We start from the raw sequence: 23,374 nt of genomic DNA, 5'->3' as shown, positions 1-23,374 counted from the left end.
ACAAAATCATTTTATCACACAAATGATCTCAGAGAAATACATGAACAGATGAAGGGTTTTCTAATCAATTGGTTACCTGTGGTTATCGGCCTATAGATTGGTGACCTGTGTAAAGGTTGATAAAAAGAGCCAATCAAAAGATGTAAAAGAAAAAAGATTGTCTCAACGCACAGCCTAAATAGCTTCATTTGCTTCACCAGTCAAGCAGTTGTACCAGGTTTCTAAAGAAAAAACATCTTTGTATACTTGTTAATAAGAGGGTATAAAGACAGATATTTCTCTGACGCACTCGATGCCCAAACACATGGATTGCTTTCTAATATTTCGTCCCTTGGACCGGGACAGCAGAATACTGAGGCAAGTTAGCATCCAGCAGCTCTGAGATGCAGAGAAAGTAACTCAAACTGGCGCCTTGCATGCTAAGCATGCTTAATTGTTGGATGAAGATGATCAATGAGTTCCAGATTCAGAGATTTCTTTCAATATATTAAAGGGAACACACAAAAACAGCTGCTTAGTCTAAATGAGGATATTTATTGAATATTAGTAATGCCAAGAAAAAATGATATGAACAGTTATTTTGTCTTCTGGATTGTTAATAACATGAATACAATTTCTGAGCTTAAAGTGATGGTTGGAGCGTATTAGCCTATTAAAAACTGATCTGTTTCCTGAAGTAAGTGAGAAATTAAGAATTTAGGAATTTCGCTCCGGTTACCTTCTCTAGGCTTGAGACAGGAATTAAAAGGTCCTTATTATCATTATATTTGATACTGTGAACAATAACAGAGTTTATTTCTCATCCACCATGACTCAAAATTTAAATACTTGTTGATATCAGATGCACAAAACACTCTGAGATCATCTTATTAACAAATATGAGTAATTAAGACACATGGGGAGCTTAATTATATTTGCAGCGCTTTTAAACATTAATTATACGTTAAATTTATAAAAGCTTTATCTATTTACATGACAGATAAACAGAATAAAACTTGAAAACATGGGATGAGTGTAAATTTCCAGTTTCAGCTTGAGTACTGACTTTGTTAAGTTGTAGCCATGTTCAAAATAGAAGATGTGGGTTGTCCTGACAATTTCACAACAATTTCTCCGAAGTGAGTAAGAAATGGAAAGGAGAGTCCTAGGGTCAAAGGTCAGTTGGTTCTTACAGTTAAGACGAGTCACACCTCAGTAAAAGGTGAAAGATGTTTATTGGCCTGGTTGGTTAACGCGTTAACGTTAGCTGTCCTGTTCTGTGTGACTTTTGGATGACCTGATGTCTGAATGTGAGAGATGGAAAGGTCTCCTCACAACAAATGTTTGCTTTATGATGCCAATGTTAGCTACTAAGGTTTACTTCTTAATAAATGCAATGATATCAATACTGATATTTATCAGTCTAAGGATGACTTCAAAAAGCTGCAAAGAAATTTCAGTCAGGTTTTGAAGGGAAAAAGGGGACGTGTAAATCACAGCTCCCTGAGGGTTGATATCAAAAAGAGAACCAGACTTATTTAACTGAAGAATAATTAAGTCATATATCTGAACTCATCCTTCATTTCAGAGCCAGCTACTTGTGTCTGTATTTAGGTTTAATGATCACATCAGTGTAAGTGACTTCATCCTCATCGTCATCCTCTTTGTTGTCACTACAACCTGAGCCGCTCTGAGCAGCGTCCTGTTTTGTCGTTGCTGCCTCTGTACTCGTCCTGCTTGTGTTTCCCATGTCACCTTTTCTCCCCAAACCAACCACAGTGTCATAGATACAAAGTGGAGGCCCACCTTGGCCTTGTTCAGTGTTACTTAGCAAAGTATTGACATATTCAACCGGCACGTAATCTGTGTCCTCTGGTCTCATGCTGGAGGATGTCTTTGGACGAACTGGTAGCTCCTCAAACTGGAGAAGAAAGTGAAAGTAGCACAATCAGAAATCAGTGAACAGGAAAAAACACTGGATTTATAGTAATTACTGAGTTATTATGACATGCGGTCATCATTAAAGGTGCTGATAATAAATGTGGTCCTATCATGTTCCACTGTCAGTTATCAACTTAAAGGTACTTTGTGAAATTTATATTATATTTTATTTACATTCAGATTGTTTTTTAGAAATATGTGTGTGTGTATATATACACATATATATTTATATTACATATATATTTATACATATATATATATATATATATATATATATGTGTGTGTGTGTGTGTGTGTGTATATATATATATATATACACATACATACATATATATATATACACATCCAGGATCCATCCTTTTCAACATGATGTCTAGTCCAGCTTGAAGCAAGTAGTTTTATAGGTCCAACCAAATCAACTTGATTTAAAAAAAAAATAATTTAAACTTGTTATACTTATGTTTCTTTTTGTGAATCAGTAAATTTATTGAAGATTGTAAAGTGACTAAACTTTTATAATGTATTCCTCCTTCCTGACTCACCTCATCATCCGAGCTACTTGTGGTCTCCTTGTGACTCCCTGTAAAGATAGATAGCAAACATTTCCACTCTGGCTCAGCTGAGTCACTGTGATGTGAAGCAGTGTTAAATCTGTCAACATCTAAGAATAAACAGAAAGTGTTTCTGACGGCTCGGAAGAGGACGTCCCACCAGACGTCAATATGTTCATTTGACATTTTTTGTCTTTCTGCACCTTTGAAAAATAAAGGAACTTAAAAATAGCAAAACAAGCTGAAATTTTAACACTGACATATTTTCTTATTAAGTTGCTGTTGCTACCATGTTAGCAAATAGTTGATAAATCTCGTGTTTCGTACACACAAAGCAACATTTTCCACCTGAGCAATGTAGCTCTAACCATAGTACGTTCATATTTATATTTGATATTTAACTCTGTCATATTTAACTGAACAAAAACAGTTTGTTACATTATGTGAGGTAAGCGAAAGCATTCATACCTGCATGATGTTTAACAGCTGTTGGCTCCTGACGATGACGATGACTATAATAGTGTGCAACTGAGTTAGCGTACATATTTGCATGGATGTCCATGGCTGACAAAGATGTTCTCCTGGCCGACATCACAAGACACCTTTCTCTCAGTCTTTGACCTAAAACAGAGCATCTGTTGTTACATCTTATTTTGCAATAAATATTCCATACGAGATATATTGGTGGAGAACGCTGCAGACTCTAAATCTGAAATAGGTTCCTTTTTTTTAAATGGTTTACCTTTCTTGTGGTCTAGCCATACAGATGTGTCTAATTTGGTGGTTTGGACACATGTACGTCTCCATTTAAGAGGCAATATGTAAGATGTTCAGTTAAAAACATTGAAAAATTAACCCTGTCCGCAGAATGTGATGGAAGCGTTGATGTCGTCTTGAAGACGCTACACACATGTCACCTGATGTTAGCATGCTAACCAGCTAGCCCCAGCCTGTCCTGTCCCATAATACCAGAAGATGGGACAGTGAGACACTGCAGCGTTCAGTCTGCTCCGTCCAACATGAGAGGAAGAAGAAGTCATGTATTCTAACTTCGGGAACAGGAAACACAACAATGGCTGAAATTCTTGTAAAATAGAAGCAGAACCAGAGTTAACATTGGTGTTGCTGGAGGCAGCTGTTGGAGAGTACAGGAAGGAAGTGATGCTGATGCTGAACTCATCATGTCGCTTCTAGACTGCTGAGGAAACAGCTGGTAATGCTAATGCTGTGTAGTGATAGTTTACCAATTGTATGTTGTTACTGACTGTGTAAATATGTTGAGTTTGCTGTTTGTTGATACACAGTTCAGGGTTGTTAGATTAGCTGTATGTGACCAGCTCGTCTTTCCAATTTCTACCAAACAGGTAATTTTATGTCGCACACAAACCACATGCACTGACTGTGTTTGGAAAATTTAAAATGGATATTAGGTGTAACTAATGGCGACACAAACCATACTCTTAACATGTATAATGCAGTCCATATATGATTTTACTGTGGTTGTTGTTGGTAGAGAAAAGCAAGCTGTAATGTAAACTAAGGGCTTAAAGGATACTTATTTTTTTTAGTGAGGTTGTATGAAGTGTTTCGGCTGTAGTATATGGGCGGCCGTCATGTCACCAATTTGGAGAAGTACGCAACTTAACCAGCATGGAAGCGAAGCAAAAAAAAAGAAACAGGCCCAAACCCTGTCCTGTTTACCCGTCTCCATAGTTAGATTGTACCCAGTAGTGGACTGACCACTGGGTAACTCTGCAATCATCAGATCTAGAAAGCTCTTAACTAACAGCTGGACTGAAGACTGATTGGACGCTACAGTACTTACTATCTCTGAACATACAAAGTGGTATTATATCTTTCATATTGCACCTTTAGGGAAAAAATCGTGGGTTACAGTTACTGTTATATAACAGTAACTGTAACCCACGATTTTTAAACCCAAACCCAACAAACTTTACAGTGTTTATCAGTGAACACAAAAATGAACTTCATCCTGACTACACATAGATTATTAATATAATTTAGAACTCAGAACAAATATCAACAATTCAGAATGTCTTGCTCTTTTTATGTATCTATTCAATATATCTAAAGTGATAATGACATATTTCATGAAATGTGTTTTAATCCAGTACTTACCTTTGTAACAGGTGATAATAACACACAAAACGATGATAAGAATTATGCTGGTCACCACTATGATGAAGCCTACACTGTGTTTGATGCCACTCTTGGATCTAGAAGACACGATTACAGTATACTGTCAGGAAGACTCATGGCTACACTGGACTGCAATGATAATTTAATAATTACAGGATTATGCAGTGTACTACATTATTAAATAACAAACAATGCAACCTTGGAATCCCTGGCTGAGTGGGATGAAGCGGTGGCGGAGGATGGAGATCTTTTTATAACAGGAGAGGAGATGAGAAATAAAAAGTAAAGTGAGACATCTGAAACTATTACTACTACCTACATAATATTGCCATTTACAAATTAATTGATAAAGATAATTAAAAAAGATACTGTAATTTGATACATATGAAATTATATAAATCTGGCAAAAAAAAATTGATATCGTCAAATCACTACTTTTATAACAATATAATAAAAAAAACAGATCTGCTGTTTTATCTTTTTTTTTTTTTAAATGATTGTAAAATCTGTTATATGTATAATATGGTACATACCGTTGACAACAATTTCCACATTTGGGTTCCGCCAGTTGTTGAAGCAGTGGTACTTCACTCCATCATCATTTGGTGTGACACATATTTGTAATGTGAGTTTGCTCGTTGTCTGTTCAACATTTTTTTCCCTCAAACACTGAAAGGCAGTCATTCGACACCAATAATAATCATTCCACCAGCCCTTACTGCCCCAATTATCGTCATATCCCCAACTATACCTGGTAGGTTTATGACAAATGAGATTAAGCAGACTGTAAGCATTAACCTGCACTTTCCTCTTACGCACGTTATATAAATCTACTTCTACAACTGGATTGTTGCTTGAAGGTTTATAAACCGCAGACTTTAGATTTCTCCCTGGCATCGTCACTACACAATGGAAAGCTCTAATACTGAAGCAAGCTGCCTGATCAATAGTCAAAACTAGGGCAGACTGGAATCTATCCTCTATAGTCTTCACCGCCTCAGAGCACTCTAAATTGTCACACAACCAAGATTTGGAAAACTCCTCCAAGTCCTGGGAATACTGGCAGGTGATCTCCAAACGGTTGGGCTCAACCTGAACAGCATGTATTTGCAAAAAATTGGGTGTGTCTTTAACCTGGAGTTCCTCAACACAGACTTTAGTCTGGTTCTGTAAAATCAATGTTAATTTGTAGAATCCTGTATCGCTGTGTGTTAGCTGATGCTTTTGCAGGGAGAACGAGCTGTCACCGTCCAAGATCTGGAAGTCCCCTCTGATTTCCTTTTCAGGACTCATGATCGTGTCAGGCTGACACGAAGTGTCATTGGCCAAACGACACCAGTATTTTTCTGAGGCTGCCATGATGTCCAGTTCAGTGCCACATGATATATTTATGGATTGTCCCACAGACCCAATCACAAGAGTTCGGCCTCGATCTGACAAAATCAAAAGAAAACAGTGGGCTTTAAGCACAAAGTAATAGTGTGATGATGACCTAAAGAAAGAAGATGGATTGGATGCCAAAACTAAATAATATTCTTTACTTATCTAAATGCAGAACTTTACTAATTACCCTGTTCAAATCACTTGAACAAACGGGAGAAAGTCATGAATTGTAAAAGCCATGTTCAGCCTCTGCACCAAAGCCGTGTTAAATCTGTCAACATCTAAGAATAAACTGTTGTAGTTCAGTTGGAAGGACTTTACTGTGCTACGCAGTCTTCAATGTTTCCAGTAACTCTCATGGCTTTTGTCAGAATATAGAGAGAACAGGAAATGTTCTTGATTCAGACATGTTTGTGAAAAGTTTGCTGCAGTGTACCAGCTGAGACGTTCAGCTGTCTTATTAGACACGGCCAGACACTAACCTGAAGGCCAGTGTAGAAACACTGGTCTGTTGTTGGTGTTGTCAATCATTATGAAAGTCAACAAGGTGCGTATCAACATAATGTAGTAATACATATTGTAATAATATACATGTTTGTACCTATAGAAGTAGAAATGTAATTTTAAATGTGGACCACATATTGCCCTCCCGTGCCACACCACGTAAAATGTCATAGATCTACCCCTGCCCATGGAAACGAGTAATTAGCACTTAAATACCAGTTTAATTCACTGTATAAAGCCACAGAGATATTACCAACTTGATGTGATCATCATTATTATTATTATTATTATTATTATTATTATTATTATTATTATTATTATTATTCTTGAAAACAAAGTCACTGGCCATCTGTGCCAACAATTCAAAAACAGCATCTAACATAAGTGACTTACCTTCCAACACATTTAATCTGTACTTTTTCCCAAATGCTCTGTTGTAAGAAGGGAAGCACACATACAGTCCTGAGTTTCTGTGCTCGAGTCCAGACAACCTGAAATATTTGTCTTTATCGCTGTTTTCGGTATGAACAGGACTGGTCAGGGTCATCTGCTCTGTACACTTGCTGCAATCGTCAGGGTAAGAAGGACAGGAGCACTTCCTCAGGTTCTCACTGATGGAACACACAAGTGTAACAGAAGCATTCTTCCCCACATTGATCGTCACCTCTGATCCGCAAACACCTACAAGAACAAGTTATACATGTGTTACTGTTGTTGTAAATTTCCCTCTTTTCTTATTCTGTGTGTCACTGGTCCGTTTTTTGTGCACTAAAAGTAAAGTATGAATATTTTGAAAATAGTTTTCATCACTTAAATCCACCAATTGATAATAAAACTGAATCTGACCAGTGTTTGGTATGAGAAGGCTTTTCTTTTTAATAGCATCAGTTCCCTTTAGTAAACCTGAACTCAGTTCTTAGAGCTACTTGGCATCATCCTGGAGAATTTGGCACAGTTCTGTTATTTTCCTTCATGTGATCCTCGTGTGACGTTCCAGTGTTAGATGAGGTCTGTGTGGAGAACAGACTCTGTAATCTGGAGCAGGACTTTTTGTTTCTCTGGCTGTTTGTTTGGCTCGTCCAGCGGCATAATGAATCTGGGACAATCAGGTGTCTCCCTGATGGAGATGATAAACATTAAGTTTGATCTGTTTGTTCACCCTCCCCCCCTTCCCCCCAGTTTTCTGTGAAAAGATGAACATCTGCAGAACGATGGTGAGATTAATGTACTCTGTGATACATTTAATTTGAACAGGAAGCTCTGCCCACGTCAGAAGGCCAATAAATACATTACTAAAGAAATAACATCACGTATATCAAATCCTTAATGTTTCTGTCTGAAATAAAAAGAGGAATGAGGTATCAGAGCAAGTATTGATGAATATGTTAATGAGTAAACTATATGTCTGCCTGAATTATGCATCCCTGAGTTGTCCTGACCGTCCTTTCTGCGCTGGTCCTAAAGTTCCCATCAGGTTTAGAGCACAAAGCAGACATACTGTTCATGGCAGCTTCATTATCGAAATCATGTCATCACAATATGAACTAAATGATAAAAGTGGTAAATATTTATTTGTAATCGAAATATGAACTAAATGTTAAAAATGGTAAATATTTATTTGAAGGGCATCTTTGATGAGGCAACCAAATGAGATGAGATTACCACCATGTAAAACTCTTCTTTTCATTGAGGATGATAATTAGCAGTACATATTTTAAAATGACTACTGACTACTCATAAACAAACTAGCTGTACAATAACTCACCTCTGGCAAAGTCCATCACACAACAATAACACTGTTGTCTGTGTTTCTTGTTTGTTTAAATATAAATATATATATATATACTGTACTGTATATTCTGTGCATTTTTATATTTAATATTTTTTACTGTTATTTTATTGCTTTCCTGTATCTATAAATGCTGCTGTAGTGAAAAAAAATTCCCCTTGGGGATTAATAAAGTAACTACCTACCTACCTACCTACCTAGCTGATATGAGCCATAACTATTCTGGTTTTGGTTCTCTTGCAGGTCTCTGGACCTGAGGCCTTTTCCAGTCATTACCTTGAACTTGATATAAATGTCTCATTTTGCTAATTCAAGCTGCATCAAGTTCTCTATAAAAAAAGTGCATGTGAATGAAAATTAGCAGCATCTTTTTCTTTTCTTTTTGCTGACTGATTAAAAAGAAAACTGTTCTGGGAAATGTATTTTGGAGTGACGCACTTTGGTATAATTCTATTTTTAATGTATTTTAGATCCCTTCATTAAACATTTCCCCCCCCCCAACCTATACCTTGATAAAAAAAAAAAAAAACATTCAACAGTTAACTGTTTATATTCATATTATAGATTTTTTTTTTTTTTTTTTTTTTAAATAAAAAAAAGTAAAGTAAAATCAAAATCACTTACCCTCGACTATAAGAAGCAGAAATATGCAGAGTGTCACAGCGTTGCTCATTTTCTTCTCTTGCAAGATGAAGACTGTAATGACTAATTTTCAATCAGTGATTAGTTTGATGCAGTGTCTGTCTGATTCCTGAGTCTTACTTATAACTGCTATCTACATCAACGGAAATGAAAACTCTTGCTGTGGACCAACAGGAAACCCAGTCAACTTTGTTGCCTCAGTGGAAAGTTGTGGTTTACCACACAGCATAATAGAGGAAATGAAGATTAAAATGCACATGTAGTTTTATGAAGTTTTATCAGTCTGTAAAAATCATAAGAACAACAAGTCCTCCAAACTGAGACTTTCCAGAGCAGTATTTACTATATGCACTTTTTGGATTTATCTAAAAATGTTTGTTTGACAGAAAAAAAAACATTTTATATTATGTGAATAAACATATTTGCTCATATTTTCAATGGTATTTATTACTCTATCATTAAAATTAAACTACTTTTCTGAATGTACTTCTGGAGTGAACAGTGAAGGAAACCGACAGTTTAATAATCATTCTCTGAATTTAATTGAGTCTTTAATACTGATGTTGGCGTTTTCTTCTACCCAGCTATAAATGTGCAAATTAAATTGTTTGTATATTAATTACAGTTATGGACAATTTAAAATGTGAATATCCGCTTTAACAGAGTGAAAGCAGATACTCGGCTTCGTATCATTTCCCATAACGTAGACCAAAAGAGTTGAGGTTGTACGAGGACACAGCTTGATGTTTCTTCGTAGACGGAGGGAACACCACCTTAGCGATCCACCATCCTGCTCTGGGGATGTTTCCATGAGCTGTGCCAACCTGGTCAGCAGGTACTTTCCCAGAAATCTTTGCTGATGGCAGCGTTAATACATGGCTTAAATCTCTCAGAATGCGGATTATTGCCTGATCTACAGGACAAACGAAACAATGATGTCAGAGTTCCACTTTGTATCTTTTTCAACATATTTATTGAAGCTAATATGGCTAAAAAGATAAGTGAAAATAATTAATAATAAAATGAAAAGAAATTATAATCCAAAAACACAAATAATTTTAATTTTCAATAAAATAATTTTGAGTTGATAGATATTTAAATATTTATATTATTTTTTTTATATTTAGCTTTTTAACACAGAGGAAAAAAAACACAATGAAATAAATCCCTACTTTCTTGTAATAAATATTGTAATTTGAGCTCCTCCAAATGTATTTTTTTTAAAAAGGTTTTTGTATTCATTGTCATACATGTTGCTTGACTCACTCAGATCCAGGTGTCCAATGATTTTCTTTTTTACTCAGTGAGGGCATACACTGTGTGCACAATTATTAGGCAAGTGAGTATTTTGACCATATCATAATTTGTATGCATATTTTCCAACTCCAAGCTATATAAACTTGAATGCCTATTGGATCAAAGCATATCAGGTGATGTGTATTTGTGTAATGACAGAGGGTGTGGCCGAAGGAGATCAACACCCTCTATCAAGGTGTGCATAATTATTAGGCAGCTTCTTTTCCTCAGGAGGCAAAATGGGCCAAAAAAGAGATTTAACGGACTCTGAAAAGTCAAAAATTGTAAAAAGTCTTTCAGAGGGATGCAACACTCTTGAAATTGCCAAGCTATTGGAGCGTGATCACAGAACCATCAAACATTTTGTTGCAAATAGTCAACAGAGTTGCAAGAAACGTGTTGAGAAAAAAAGACGCAAATTAACTGCTGAAGATTTGAGAAGAATGAAACGTGAAGCTGCCAGGAAGCCATGATCCTCCAGCTGTCATATTCCAGAACTGAAACCTACCTGGAGCCCCCAGAAGTACAAGATGTTCAGTGCTCAGAGACCTGGCCGAGGGAAGGAAGGCTGAAACCCGACACCACTGAACAAGACACATAAGTTGAAACGTCAAGACTGGGCCAAGAAATATCTGAAGGGGCCCGTGGCCAGATGGGCCCGTGGCCAGATCAGTGATGGGCACAGAGCTCCACTTCCACTCAGACGCCAGCAAGGTGGAGGTGTGGTACTGGTATAGGCTGGTATTATTAAAGATGAACTCGTTGGACCTTTTCGGGTTGAAGATGGACTCAAAATCACCTCCCAAACCTACTGCCAGTTTTTAGAAGACACTTTCTTCAAGCAGTGGTTCAGGAGAAAGTCTGCATCTTTCAAAAAGACCATGATCTTTATGCAGGGCGATGCTCCATCACATCCATGGAAGTATTCCACTGCGTGGCTCGCCAGTAAAGGCCTTCAAGATGAAAGAATAATGACATGGCCTCCTTCCTCACCGGACCTAAACCCTGTTGAGAACTTGTGGTCCTTCTTAAACAGGAGGTTTCTGCTGAAGGAGGACAGGAACCTCTCTGAACAGAGTCTGGGAGGTTGTGGTTGCTGCTGAACAAACAGTTCATCAACAGATCAAGAAACTGACAGAATCGATGAATGGAAGGATTATTACTGTTATTGAAAAGAAGGGCGGCTATATTGGTCACTGATTTTTTTTTTTTTAAATGTCAGAAATGTTTATTTGTACATTTTGAGTTGTTTGTTTATTATTCTCACTTTAACAGATGAAAATAAACAAGTGAGATGGGAACATTTTCATTTTTCATTTAGTTACATAATAATTCTGCACATGAATAGTAGCCCAATAATTGTGCACACAGATATTCTCCTAAGAAAGCCAAAACCTCACTTTTACTTTCTTGAATATTCAGGTTTGAGGTTTATAAACATTTTGGATTGACTGAGAGCCCTGTAGTTGTTCAATAATAAAATGAATCATCAAAAATACAACTTGCCTAATAATTGTGCACACAATGTATATGTAAAACAATAAGGATCCCTGGAGGTGTTTGTTTAATCAAATAAGGGCTTCATGAAGTAACTGTTAAAAACATAGTTTATCGGGCTGACAATGGCATATGCTCATTTCATCAAGTTACAACCAGAGTTAATGATCATCATAATGCATTGAGCGGCATTAATCAGAGATGACAGATGATATTTATGGGGCTGGACAAACAATCTGTTTACTTCCTGTCTAAACTGTCAGCTGTGAGGCGGTAACACTGGAAAATGGTTCTCTTTATTTCTTCCTATTTCTGTCACTTCTCAGATATAAAAACAAATCAAATATAAATATCTGTTTGAAAATGTGTGACCACCCCCCCCCCCGGCCCTCAACATCACATCTCCCCTCTTATGAAGGCAGCTTGATAAAGGAGGGCCAAGCACAACCCCTCATTGATATGTTTCATGCTTACATGTGAAAGTGTATCGTGCTGAGATGTAACAGATCATTTGTTAGAATTCGCGCAGATACTGATGACTGACACATACAGTGTGTAATCCAAACAGTGTATCATCTGTAGCTGCAGAATGATTTTACAAGTTTTTAGATCTCCAACTGTACCTTCACTACCGAAGGAGGATTTCAAACTTCTGGTTGTGGAGACCTCTGTAGACAAAGCAGTCATCATCAGAGCAACAATCAATGGTGACATCATGATGGCAGAAATGATGAAGGAGCTGAAATTCGCCTGCAAGCAGACAGAAAGGATTTACATGTTATTATTCCCAGAAGGTTAAGTTGTAGCTAAAGTTTTCTAGAAGCAGTTGGCTGCAACCAGAAGAAAATTTTATTCGACAAAGCACAAATTCATGTGTTACTCTTCCTTTTTATTCATTATTTGTTGTATTTACAGTAATTATACATGAATTTGCCACTGGATGTTGTTTTCCTGACAGATTTGAAACTGTCTATCTGTCCATTTTTCTGAGTTCAAGTTACAACAGAAGCAGGTTGAGAAAGTTAGCAGACGTCCCCCATAGAAATATTTTCCAACCATTCCCAGATGAGATATACACTATTTTAACATGTTTGACACGCCTGGAAAACCTTGCATGTGCTCAGGAGACATCAGATACCAGAACCACCTCAACGGCTCTTTTCAATGTGAAGGAGCAGCGAATGTCCTCTGAGCTCTCCTCCTCTAAGGCTGAACTACATCCTGCTTCTGGTGTCTCCAGTTCCCATCTTAAACTTTCATACAGTCGATTTAGTCATTTTGTAGATTAATCAAAATCCAAATGTAAATATTACCTAAAGACATAAGGTAGTGAGTTTTCAGACGCAATTTAAGCTGTATTAGGAAATACTATCTGCTCTTTAGTGATAGCAGCAGATGTTGTTAAAGTTATTCACAGTTGATACGGTGCTGCATGAATGTTCCTGAACCCTTTAGAACCAAATGAAACAAATGACACAAACATTTTATACTTGGTCTTGTATTTATTGAGGACAATGATCCAATATTAAGTATCCGTGAGTGTCCAAAAGTAGTCCAACCTTTGCGGTTGGTGTCTGGTTTGAAACTACAGTTGAAGGTCTGTGGTGATTTTCAACTCATTCCTCCTACAGAACTGATTCAACTCAAGGATGGTGCTGGGTTTCTTCTACTGAACTGCTGGCTTCAGGTTCATAACTGCCACAAACTGCCACACCCACCTCACCTCCCCCCCATAGCCATACTCGTCATTGAGTTTCGGACATTTTCTTTTTCCGAGGTGTTTTGAATAAAAGTCTTGACTAATCCCCTAAACTAACTCTATGTACATCCTCATGTTGTACAAGTCCAAGAGGATGACCTGCCACACAGTCTATGATGTGATCACTGGATAAACTGCTGCCTGTCATTGGAGTCAATGATTTTTTTAACTAAATGTTGTGTTTCTGGGATTACGTTAGAAAATTAGATTAGATTAGATCGTAATTAGAGCAGTTTAGTATCTGATTCAGTGCTAATCGTACTACCATACTCTGTTTAACATGAGCACACAGGAATGTTGTTGTGAAACTTGTAGCAGTTGTCCATCACCATGCCGGCTGGTTGGTTTGACTTGAGTAAAAACTAGTTATTTAGCAGGCTAACATTCATTTAATCTTCCATGATAAACCTTCAACGGAAATTTAAATATTTTTCTGTGGATTAAGTTTGTGTGAATTGTTGTAATTGATGTTAAAATAATGTACCTGTATATTTTTATTTCTACTGCAAGATTATCATGCAAACATTGAGACGGTTTACTTTCTTCACTGACAGTGACGGACATGAAAGATTGATGAGACACCTGAGCTACAAGACAAGATGTTGAGACAAAGAAGAAGGTGATGAAGATGAAAGAGGAAGAGCAGGGACTGCCCACTATTCTAAGTATACGATCATCATTATGTCCTGGTGCTCTTCAACACAAACAAAAATGGACTGACTTGATCCCATTCGAACTCTCACATAGGATTACTGAATGTTCTTTGGCAATTGGTGTCCCCCTACCTCTCTCGGTTCGTGGGCCTTGGTATGGCTTCAACTGCAGTAGTCAAATGGAAACAGCCTCTCTGTTCATATTGTGTCCATTCATTGAAATGTTGTGAATCTCAGGCTCTGCTGGGGGTTTGTGACGTCAGGAATGGGTGGAGTCTGTGACGTGCCGACTCAGACTGTTCCAGAGCATCACTCGCGTAGTCACCACCGATCAAAATATGTCTTCCTTTAATAAATGGCTCCGTGTGATGCAGTGTCCTGACTCATCTAAAGGTGTTATGATAATTTGATGGACATGCATGTGATGCACTTCTTTGTAACAGGTCCTGTGCTACGGATGGTGGGTTCCTCCGATAAAATACGCTCCAGCCACAGGTCTCCACTTTTAACAAGGTTTATTTGCATCGATATCACTCCCGGTCCCCACGCTCTGCTGCCGTGCCCCCGAGCGCTGGTCACGTCCTTCTGCCTTCACTCCTCCTCAGCCTCCTTCTCCCTGCTCACTTTATAGGAGAGAGATCATTAGTCCCCATCCAGATCAGCTGTGCTCATCAGTCCACATTTAGTTCAGCTGTGCTCATCACACTTTCCCAGCACCGTTCCTTGAACCATTCCTGCACTCTCTCCCCTCTGCAGCTGAGCTAAAACCACACCCCACCACCACATACTTATTTTACCCCCTTTTGCAGCACAAATAGAAAATCAACAAGTAGACCAAATGTTGATGTGTCTTCAGTTGTCTTCACTCGTGTTAGTGGAAATATGTTCACAGTTTTTAAACACTTCCTGTGGAGGAGAGACCTGTGTGTCTCAGTGTGTCTCTCAGTGAGACTTCCTGTCTCTTCCAGAACAAACTGCTCCAGCTGTCTCAGGTTTCAAAGTGTCCTCCTCCAGACTGCATGTTTCATCTCTTTAGATGTTTGATAGATTCAGAGCGGTCCAATGTTTATTGGTTGAATAGAGTTTTAGATAAAAGCCATTGTTTCAGTACACAGGCAGCAGCTGTGTGAGACCAGATGATTGGAGAATCATTTGTAGACACGTGTTGACCGCTGTAAACATATGAGTGCCATGAAGCAGCGTGTGATGAAAAGGAAAACATTTAAAAATCTGGACTCCCACGGAGAAAGTACAGACCTGAAACAGTTTTAAAGAGTTCTTTGTGGTTCTACGTAAGTTGCTCTCGTGAAAACATGTGGCCCATTGAAACCTTTGATTTTCAGTAAACCTACATTTCATCAGACTTAGATTATAGTGATATTTTAAACCAACTAATTTCTAATTATGTATAATATTTTTCTGGCAGCTTTAGAATAATCTTTGTAGAAGAAGCAATAGTTTATTTTGTCACACTGCCTTTGCCTCACTGTGACAGACCAAAGGCTGCAGGTTTACATCAGAATTTATTTTTAATTTCATCACTTTTCTGGAAAAAAAAATACTGTTTTTGTCAATGAGCTGCTAAGGGTACTAACAAGTTAATCCACAACTATAATTGCAGCTCAGTGACAGTTGTCACTGTGTTCTATTAAACATCTCTGTCCTGTCCCATTTAGTTCAAAAGGGCCAGTAGAGACTTCATAAACAGGACGGCTGAACACAGCTAGAAGCTCGTTGCAGTGGAACGCATTGCTCTGACTTCAGCACCTCCACTCCCTGAAGAGATGAAAACCTTTAGAGTTTTTTGATCAATAATTCATTGGTACCTGTCCCTGGTCTTGTTTGTAATGTGGATAGTAGTCAGAAAATGTGTCCTCAGTGTTAGTTATAGTGGTTATAATATATAATAATTAAAAAAATTTCCCCTTGGGGATTAATAAAGTAACTACCTAACCTAACCTAATAGATAGATAGTTACTTTATTAATCCCCAAGGGGAATATATATATTTTTTTGCTACAGCAGCATTATAGGTACATGAAAGAAAGAAAATAACAGTAAAAAATATTAAATATAAAAATGCACAGTATATACAATAAATAGAATAAAATAAAATAGAATAATCAAATTAAATTAAAACTAACTAAACAATAGTGCAAAGTTTTTGTTTTTTTAATAGTGTAACTTTCACTTACAGTGTTGCTGTAACTTTACTAATTTCACTGCAGACAAGTTGCAATATGAGTGTAACTGCAGTTTCAAAGTACATTACCAACAAGTGCCTGATGAAGTATAAAATGTAATATGTAACCTTTTCTCAATCTTAAACACAGTGCCAACTTTGTCCATCACTTTAGGACTGTGACATCCCTAACCTCACAAACAACATCATCAAATTTTAAAAAAGATCTCGTGGAGATACAAACAGAAAATTAATAGATATGAACTGTGATGCTCTGGTCTTACCTGTGTGCTGGAGATGAGTGCTGACAAAGACCCCTACATCCTCTCCTGGGGAGAAGCTCTCTTTTAAAGGCTGACACCCCCTGCGTCATCATCCCAGATCACTGTTTGTTGGTGTGTGGTACGGCACACACTTCGGAATTGCTCCTCATTTCCTCTCTGTTCACTCACCTCCTATTTTGAGATTTGGTCTGACAAAGATTAGTGGAAGTCCAAATGTAGATTCCCTTCTATGCACTCAGACAGGGTTTTGTTACTACTTTGGTCTTCCCATAATTGACATGAAATGGGGTTTGTGGTCAAGATAAAAGCTCGGAGGTCATGGCACCAAGCACACTGTAAGGGAAACGGTCTCAATAATAGAAAATAAAAATATATAAGTCCATCCGGACTCCCTGCTCATTGTTCTTGGGGATTTTAACAGTACAAACCTCAGCAACGAACTTCCCAAAAACAGACAACATTATTATGAGTGCCACTAGTGACAAAAACACCCTGGACCACTAATATACGTGAAAATTATGCATTTCGCTCTGTTCCTCATGAAGCCGGGACACTCTGATCACTGTTTGCTTCATCTCATCCTGACTTACGGCCATAAACTCTACTATAGCATGTCGTCTAAAATATGATAAAAAAAAAAAAAAAGTCACACTATAGCATGTCGTCCACAATCTCAAAAAAAGTCCTACTATAGCATGTAGTCTAAAAAATGATAAAACAAAAAAAAGCCCTACTATAGCATGTCGTCTAAAAAATGATTTAAAAAAAAGCCCTACTATAGCATGTCGTCCAAAATATTAAAAAAAAAAGTCCTACTATATATAGCATGTCGTCTAAAATATGATAAAAAAAAGTCACTATAGCATGTCGTCTAAAATATGATAAAAAAAAGTCACTATAGCATGTCGTCTAAAATATGATAAAAAAAAAAGTCACATTATAGCATGTCGTCTAAAATATGATAAAACAGTCACACTATAGCATGTGTGGCACACCCAAAAATGTGACCACATTTATGTTAATTTATGATTTAATTTGTCATTGTTTATTTTGAACGATTTAATATGTAGAACATGATCTTAGTGATTTAAGTAATAATTACAGAATGTAATCTAAACAAATAGACCGTACACAGGGACAGTAAAGAATTGCAGCGCCTCAAGAGGAACTATTGACACCGGAGCAGTTGTGCTCAGGTTGCTTTAGGGTGTGACTCCCGCTCACTCCACAGATGCAATCTGGAAGAAGAACTGAACGCTTCTTGTCTTCATTGCTGCTGAACTTTACCTGTGTCCTACAGGTTAGTACTGGTGAAAACGGCCAATGCTCACTCTTGGGAAACAATACTGTATGTGCACGCTAATTTTGTAATGCTTTGTGAAGTTATTTTGAGCGTGAAAGTATAAATATGTAGTTTAGAAATCCGCGACGGTCTCGAGCCGCGAGTTTAGCCTTAGCAGGGAAACTAGCTGCAATGCCGCGGAAAAGCGGGTTGTTTTTACCTGAATTTTTGATTTTATACACTTTATTAATCCCCGAGGGGAAATTTCTTCACTACAGCAGGGGGGCTCTCAGGGGGGAGATGCTGCAGCAGGCTGCCACTAGCGCGGCGCCAGGTAACCTGACCTGAGGTGCATGTTTTTGGATGATGGGAGGAAGCCGGAGGACCCGGAGAGAACCCACGCAAGCACAGGGAGAACATGCAAACTCTGCACAGAAAGGCCCAGGACCGGATTCGAACCAGGAACCTTTTTGCTGTGAGGTAGTGATGGTGAGATGAAGCCTCATGAGGCATCGAACCACTTCAGCCAATTGGTTCTAGAAAGGGTTCATTTCTCGAAGCTTCATGTGAACACGAAACCACCTACTGGCCAAGTGTATAATGACAGGCAGCTGTATCTGAACCACATGTGATGCATTGAATTTTTGTGTCTGTTATGGCTGTTGGGAATGACTATGAATTACAAAAATGTATGACCAAATAATTTCTGTACATAAATTATCACATATGTGCATAATAAAATATTTTTTGAATGTATTCTGTGTGTGTAAATTTTCCCAAAATGGTAGTATCATATGATATGGCAGGTTGTGTAATCATGTTTTTCTGTCACTTTAGGAAAATGTCATGGGCTTAAGCAGGCAGAGGACAGTGGAAGTGTTTGTGGAACTAGGAAGAGGGGACTGAATATGCTTGTGTAACTTGGACAATGATGTACAGGACAGGGGACATTTTATTCATTTTTATTCAGAAATAACAGTTTCTCAACAGTTTTTGGTTTTGTGGATGTCCACATGTCAGAAGTAAGGCTAACAGCAGCCACCTTTTCCACTTTAGCCTTCTCCTCAGCTGACTCATACTTGGCCTCCACCATGGCCTTCAGAGCCTAAAGGAAAAAAGATATAGTGCTGAACTGTGAGACACAATAAAGTACTCATTTGTTTCATGCATGCACCCATACATACCTGCCTTGTAGGGAGAACATAATTAGTATCCAGTTTGGACACAAATGCCCTGAATCCAACATCATCCACAATACTGAAGGGCTGTGTGTCCTTCACTATCATGGAGACGAGGGCTTCATCCAGCTCTTGTTTTCTGGTGGCTGGTTAAAAGAGAATAAATACAGAGTCTGTTACCTGTCTTTATTTGCACAATAAACAAAAGTGAACAGGGAAAAATTGTGATGGTGCATTTGTAATATTGTAATGACTTACCTTGGCTGGGTGAAGCTCCAGTTTCCTCCTTATTCTCATGCAAGGCACGGTAACGCCTCAGCATGGATGAGGTGTTGTTATTGTACCCCAACTCACCTTTGAATAAAATAAGAAACTGAAAAATACAGTTCTTGATAAGCAAACCTAATGTGTCTGAAATAGAGTTAGATTTAGCTTATTAGGAGTTATCAAATCAAAGTGTTCCCACACAGGGGAAATCCTCCTCTTCCCAGCTGGCTCCATCTTATCACCTCCTTCTCTCCTCACTCTCCTACATCTCCAAACTATCTCTCTCTCTCTAAACTCTCCCAACTATATAAACGCTATCCAAACTATCTCTCTCTATCTCTCTCTCTCTCTCTCCTAAATCTCCAAACTATCTCTCTCTCTAAATTCTCCAAACTATCCAAACTCTCAACTGACCTCAACTCTCCACCATCAACCCACATTTTGAATGGAGCCTGAGGGGTTTATATTGCTGTCAAACCTCCAGGCAAAATCTGAACCACTTCCCGAAGCAGTCACGTGGTACAGCCGGGCAGCGAGGCTTCGGACGTCATCATTTTTGGCTCCTCCCCTAAATGAAGCAAGCCTCGACACGCGCTTCGAGGACACGCCCCCTCCGTTACTCCACACACGCTTCGAAGCGTCGGCACACCTCGTAACATCACTACATCGAACCACTTCAGCCAATTGGTTCTAGAAAGGGTTCATTACTCGAAGCTTCATGTGAACACGAAACCACCTACTGGCCAAGTGTATAATGACAGGCAGCTGTATCTGAACCACATGTGATGCATTGAATGTTTGTGTCTGTTATGGCTGTTGGGAATGACTATGAATTACAAAAATGTATGACCAAATAATTTCTGTACATAAATTATCACATATGTGCATAATAAAATATTTTTTGAATGTATTCTGTGTGTGTAAATTTTCCCAAAATGGTAGTATCATATGATATGGCAGGTTGTGTAATAATGTTTTTCTGTCACTTTAGGAAAATGGCATGGGCTTAAGCAGGCAGAGGACAGTGAAAGTGCTTGTGGAACTAGGAAGAGGGGACTGAATATGCTTGTGTAACTTGGACAATGATGTACAGGACAGGGGACATTTTATTCATTTTTATTCAGAAATAACAGTTTCTCAACAGTTTTTGGTTTTAAACGATTCCTTTTTTTTGACACAACCTCTCCGGCCTTTGAAAACACCCTTTCACAGGGTACAGAAGATGCTGGCGTGCACAAAAACGCAAGAGCAAGTCTATATAAATTGGGATACAGTAATTTTTGTCTCTCCCAGTACTCCAGAGGGTTTTCCAGCCTGCTTATATTTGGCTCTGAAAGGTAGCGCTGGACCTCCACAGTGGCATCTGCTGTCACATTTTGAGTCTTCCGTGCCTCCATGACGCTGGTGTCGAAACGATGCCACAGTTTGCTACCTAAAAGGAAACCACAGATCATGTTACTAAGTGTTCTCATAGGAATAATTGATCTCAAAATGTAAAATAATAGATTACCTCCTGTGACATCATGAGAGGTGGAAGCCTGGGGGATTTCCTCTCTGCTTTGTGTTGACCGTATAATGGTGGCACACTCGGAGGTCAGTCGTTTGATTGCTTCGGTGGCTTTTGTTTGGCTGAAAAATCCTATTGCTTTAAATCGGGGGTCCAGGAGGGTAGCAAGAGACACGATGCTCATCGACTGCAAAGTGTACAGCTTCTCCCGGAGTTGCCTGATGAGCTGGTCTCCCATTTCCAACGCTGCTGCAGGTGCCGGCTTTGTTATTTCCTCCTGAAGGGTGTGCTCCAGCATCTTCACGAGGGGGACAACTTTGGAGGCAGACACATTTTCCTCTGCCGACAGCTCTACAGTGGCATCATAGAAGGGAGACAGCAAAGAAAGGCACCCTCCAACAATGTTGAACTCTTCTGATGTTAGGAAGGGGATGTCATGTTGTAACCCAGCTAACGCTGCTCCTACTGGCTCCCTTTGCTCCACCAAACGTTGCAGCATCAAATATGTGCTGTTCCATCTGGTCTCCACTTCTTGCATAAGCTTCATGTTTGCCATCCCCAGATGAAGTTGCACTTGTGTAAGCTTCTCCTTTAAAGATACAGATGAGTAGGCCATTAAATCACTGCAGTAGGAACACAGACAAACTATTAGCGTTATTAGAAATTGGAATAAAGGGAAAGAGCATACCTTAGCAGTGGTGCTGCTTCTAAAGAAGCCAACCAGCTTCCGTGCTTTGGCCCGGATGCCAGCGAGCACAGGCTGCTGGTCAAGTGCCTTCTTCACGATCAGATTCAGTGTGTGTGCAATGCAAGTATGGTGCCGAAGCTTCAGCTCTCTCACACAGGCAACCATATTGGGAGCACCATCAGTGACCATACATGTCACCTTATTGGCGATTCCCCATTCCTCCATCAGGGAGGCTTTCACACGAGCTATATTTTCAGCAGTGTGTGATTGGGGGAATGCCTGCACTCCTAACAGCACTGAACTGAGTGTGGTTTTCTCACCCACAAAATGGCATGTTACAGCCAGGTAGGCATCCATATTGATGGATGTCCACATGTCCGAAGTAAGGCTAACAGCAGCCACCTTTTCCACTTTAGCCTTAGCCTTCTCCTTAGCTGACTCATACTTGGCCTCCACCATGGTCTTCAGAGCCTCAAGGAAAAAATATATAGTGCTGAACTGTGAGACACAATAAAGTACTCATCTGTTTCATGCATGCACCCATACATACCTGCCTTGTAGGGAGGACATAATTAGGATCCAGTTTGGACACAAATGCCCTGAATCCAACATCATCCACAATACTGAAGGGCTGTGTGTCCTTCACTATCATGGAGACGAGGGCTTCATCCACCTCTTGTTTTCTGGTGGCTGGTTAAAAGAGAATAAATACAGTGTCTGTTACCTGTCTTTATTTGCACAATAAACAAAAGTGAACAGGGATAAATTGTGATGGTGTATTTGAAATATTGTAATGACTTACCTTGGCTGGGTGAAGCTCCAGTTTCCTCCTTATTCTCATGCAAGGCACGGTAACGCTTCAGCATGGATGATGTGTTGTTATTGTACCCCAACTCACCTTTGAATAAAATAAGAAACTGTGAAAAATACAGTTCTTGATAAGCAAACCTAATGTGTCTGAAATAGAGTTAGATTTAGCTTACCTTATTAGGAGTTATCAAATCAAAGTGTTCCCACACAGGGGAAATCATCCTCTTCCCAGCTGGCTCCATCTTATCACCTATCCTTCTCTCCTCACTCTCCTAAATCTCCAAACTATCTCTCTCTCTAAACTCTCCAAACTATATAAACGCTATCCAAACTATCTCTCTCTCTCTCTAAACTCTCCCAACTATATAAACGCTATCCAAACTATCTCTCTCTATCTCTCTCTCTCTCTCTCCTAAATCTCCAAACTATCTCTCTCTCTAAATTCTCCAAACTATCCAAACTCTCAACTGACCTCAACTCTCCACCAACAACCCACATTTTGAATGGAGCCTGAGGGGTTTATATTGCCGTCAAACCTCCCGGCAACACCTGAACCACTTCCCGAAGCAGTCACGTGGTACAGCCGGGCAGCGAGGCTTCGGACGTCATCATTTTTGGCTCCTCCCCTAAATTAAGCAAGCCTCGACACACGCTTCGAGGAAATGCCCCCTCCATTACTCGACACACGCTTCGAAGCGTCGGCACACCTCGTAACATCACTACTGTGAGGTGACAGTGCTAACCACTGCACCACCGTGCCGCCCCTATGAATGTTGTCTTGCAGGGATGTCGCTAACGTTATCTACTTTTACACAGTAATTATTTGGGCTCTCACACAGCTGTTAATTACAGAAAGTGTTAATATGTTTCAGTGCTTTGTCAATAAGTATATTTTGAAGAGTTAGAAGTTAGTCTATATGAAATGTTAACTTGTGAATGTAGGAAAAATGAATGTTGTAGATTGAGAGATTTGTTTACTACTCTGAAGATGAGTTTAAAGGACGTGTGTACAATGTGAGTAAT

General features: G+C 38.9%; 2 protein-coding genes and 1 long non-coding RNA gene across 3 annotated transcripts; 1 reads left to right on the top strand and 2 right to left on the bottom strand.

Moving 5' to 3' along the window:
- Positions 1-9,638: 9,638 nt before the first annotated feature.
- Positions 9,639-12,459, bottom strand: kiss1 (KiSS-1 metastasis suppressor). The gene is made up of 2 exons (XM_069150978.1): positions 12,366-12,459; positions 9,639-9,862 (listed from the first exon to the last, which is right to left on the bottom strand). The coding sequence occupies exons 1-2, from the start codon at positions 12,457-12,459 to the stop codon at positions 9,639-9,641; spliced, it is 318 nt and encodes a 105-aa protein (XP_069007079.1).
- A 5,389-nt stretch (positions 12,460-17,848) lies between these two features.
- On the top strand, positions 17,849-18,657 carry LOC138199058 (uncharacterized). The gene is made up of 2 exons (XR_011178309.1): positions 17,849-17,919; positions 18,180-18,657. It is a non-coding gene; the product is annotated as an uncharacterized lncRNA (long non-coding RNA).
- Positions 18,658-20,552: 1,895 nt separating this feature from the next.
- LOC138200081 (E3 SUMO-protein ligase ZBED1-like) lies at positions 20,553-21,991 on the bottom strand. The gene is made up of 4 exons (XM_069152519.1): positions 21,542-21,991; positions 20,857-21,442; positions 20,619-20,778; positions 20,553-20,571 (listed from the first exon to the last, which is right to left on the bottom strand). The coding sequence occupies exons 1-4, from the start codon at positions 21,914-21,916 to the stop codon at positions 20,553-20,555; spliced, it is 1,140 nt and encodes a 379-aa protein (XP_069008620.1). The 5' UTR covers positions 21,917-21,991.
- Positions 21,992-23,374: the final 1,383 nt, after the last annotated feature.

This window comes from Embiotoca jacksoni, unplaced genomic scaffold (genome assembly GCF_022577435.1).
Source record: "Embiotoca jacksoni isolate LCO1_2020_lvr unplaced genomic scaffold, fEmbJac1.0.p SCAF_1, whole genome shotgun sequence".
NCBI classification, from domain to species: Eukaryota; Metazoa; Chordata; class Actinopteri; family Embiotocidae; genus Embiotoca; species Embiotoca jacksoni.
This window is presented reverse-complemented; position numbering and strand designations above follow the sequence as displayed.

What these genes read in the sequence shown, in the direction of transcription:
- kiss1 (XM_069150978.1), bottom strand. Translation starts at nt 12,459, where the DNA reads ATGATGTCACCATTGATTGTTGCTCTGATGATGACTGCTTTGTCTACA. An exon ending in ATCCTCCTTCGGTAGTGAAG is followed by an intron (nt 9,863 to 12,365) that starts GTACAGTTGGAG and finishes TTTGTCCTGTAG; the next exon opens with ATCAGGCAATAATCCGCATT.
- LOC138200081 (XM_069152519.1), bottom strand. Translation starts at nt 21,916, where the DNA reads ATGTGGACATCCATCAATATGGATGCCTACCTGGCTGTAACATGCCAT. An exon ending in GAAGCAGCACCACTGCTAAG is followed by an intron (nt 21,443 to 21,541) that starts GTATGCTCTTTC and finishes GTATCTTTAAAG; the next exon opens with GAGAAGCTTACACAAGTGCA. An exon ending in CTCTCATGATGTCACAGGAG is followed by an intron (nt 20,779 to 20,856) that starts GTAATCTATTAT and finishes GTTTCCTTTTAG; the next exon opens with GTAGCAAACTGTGGCATCGT.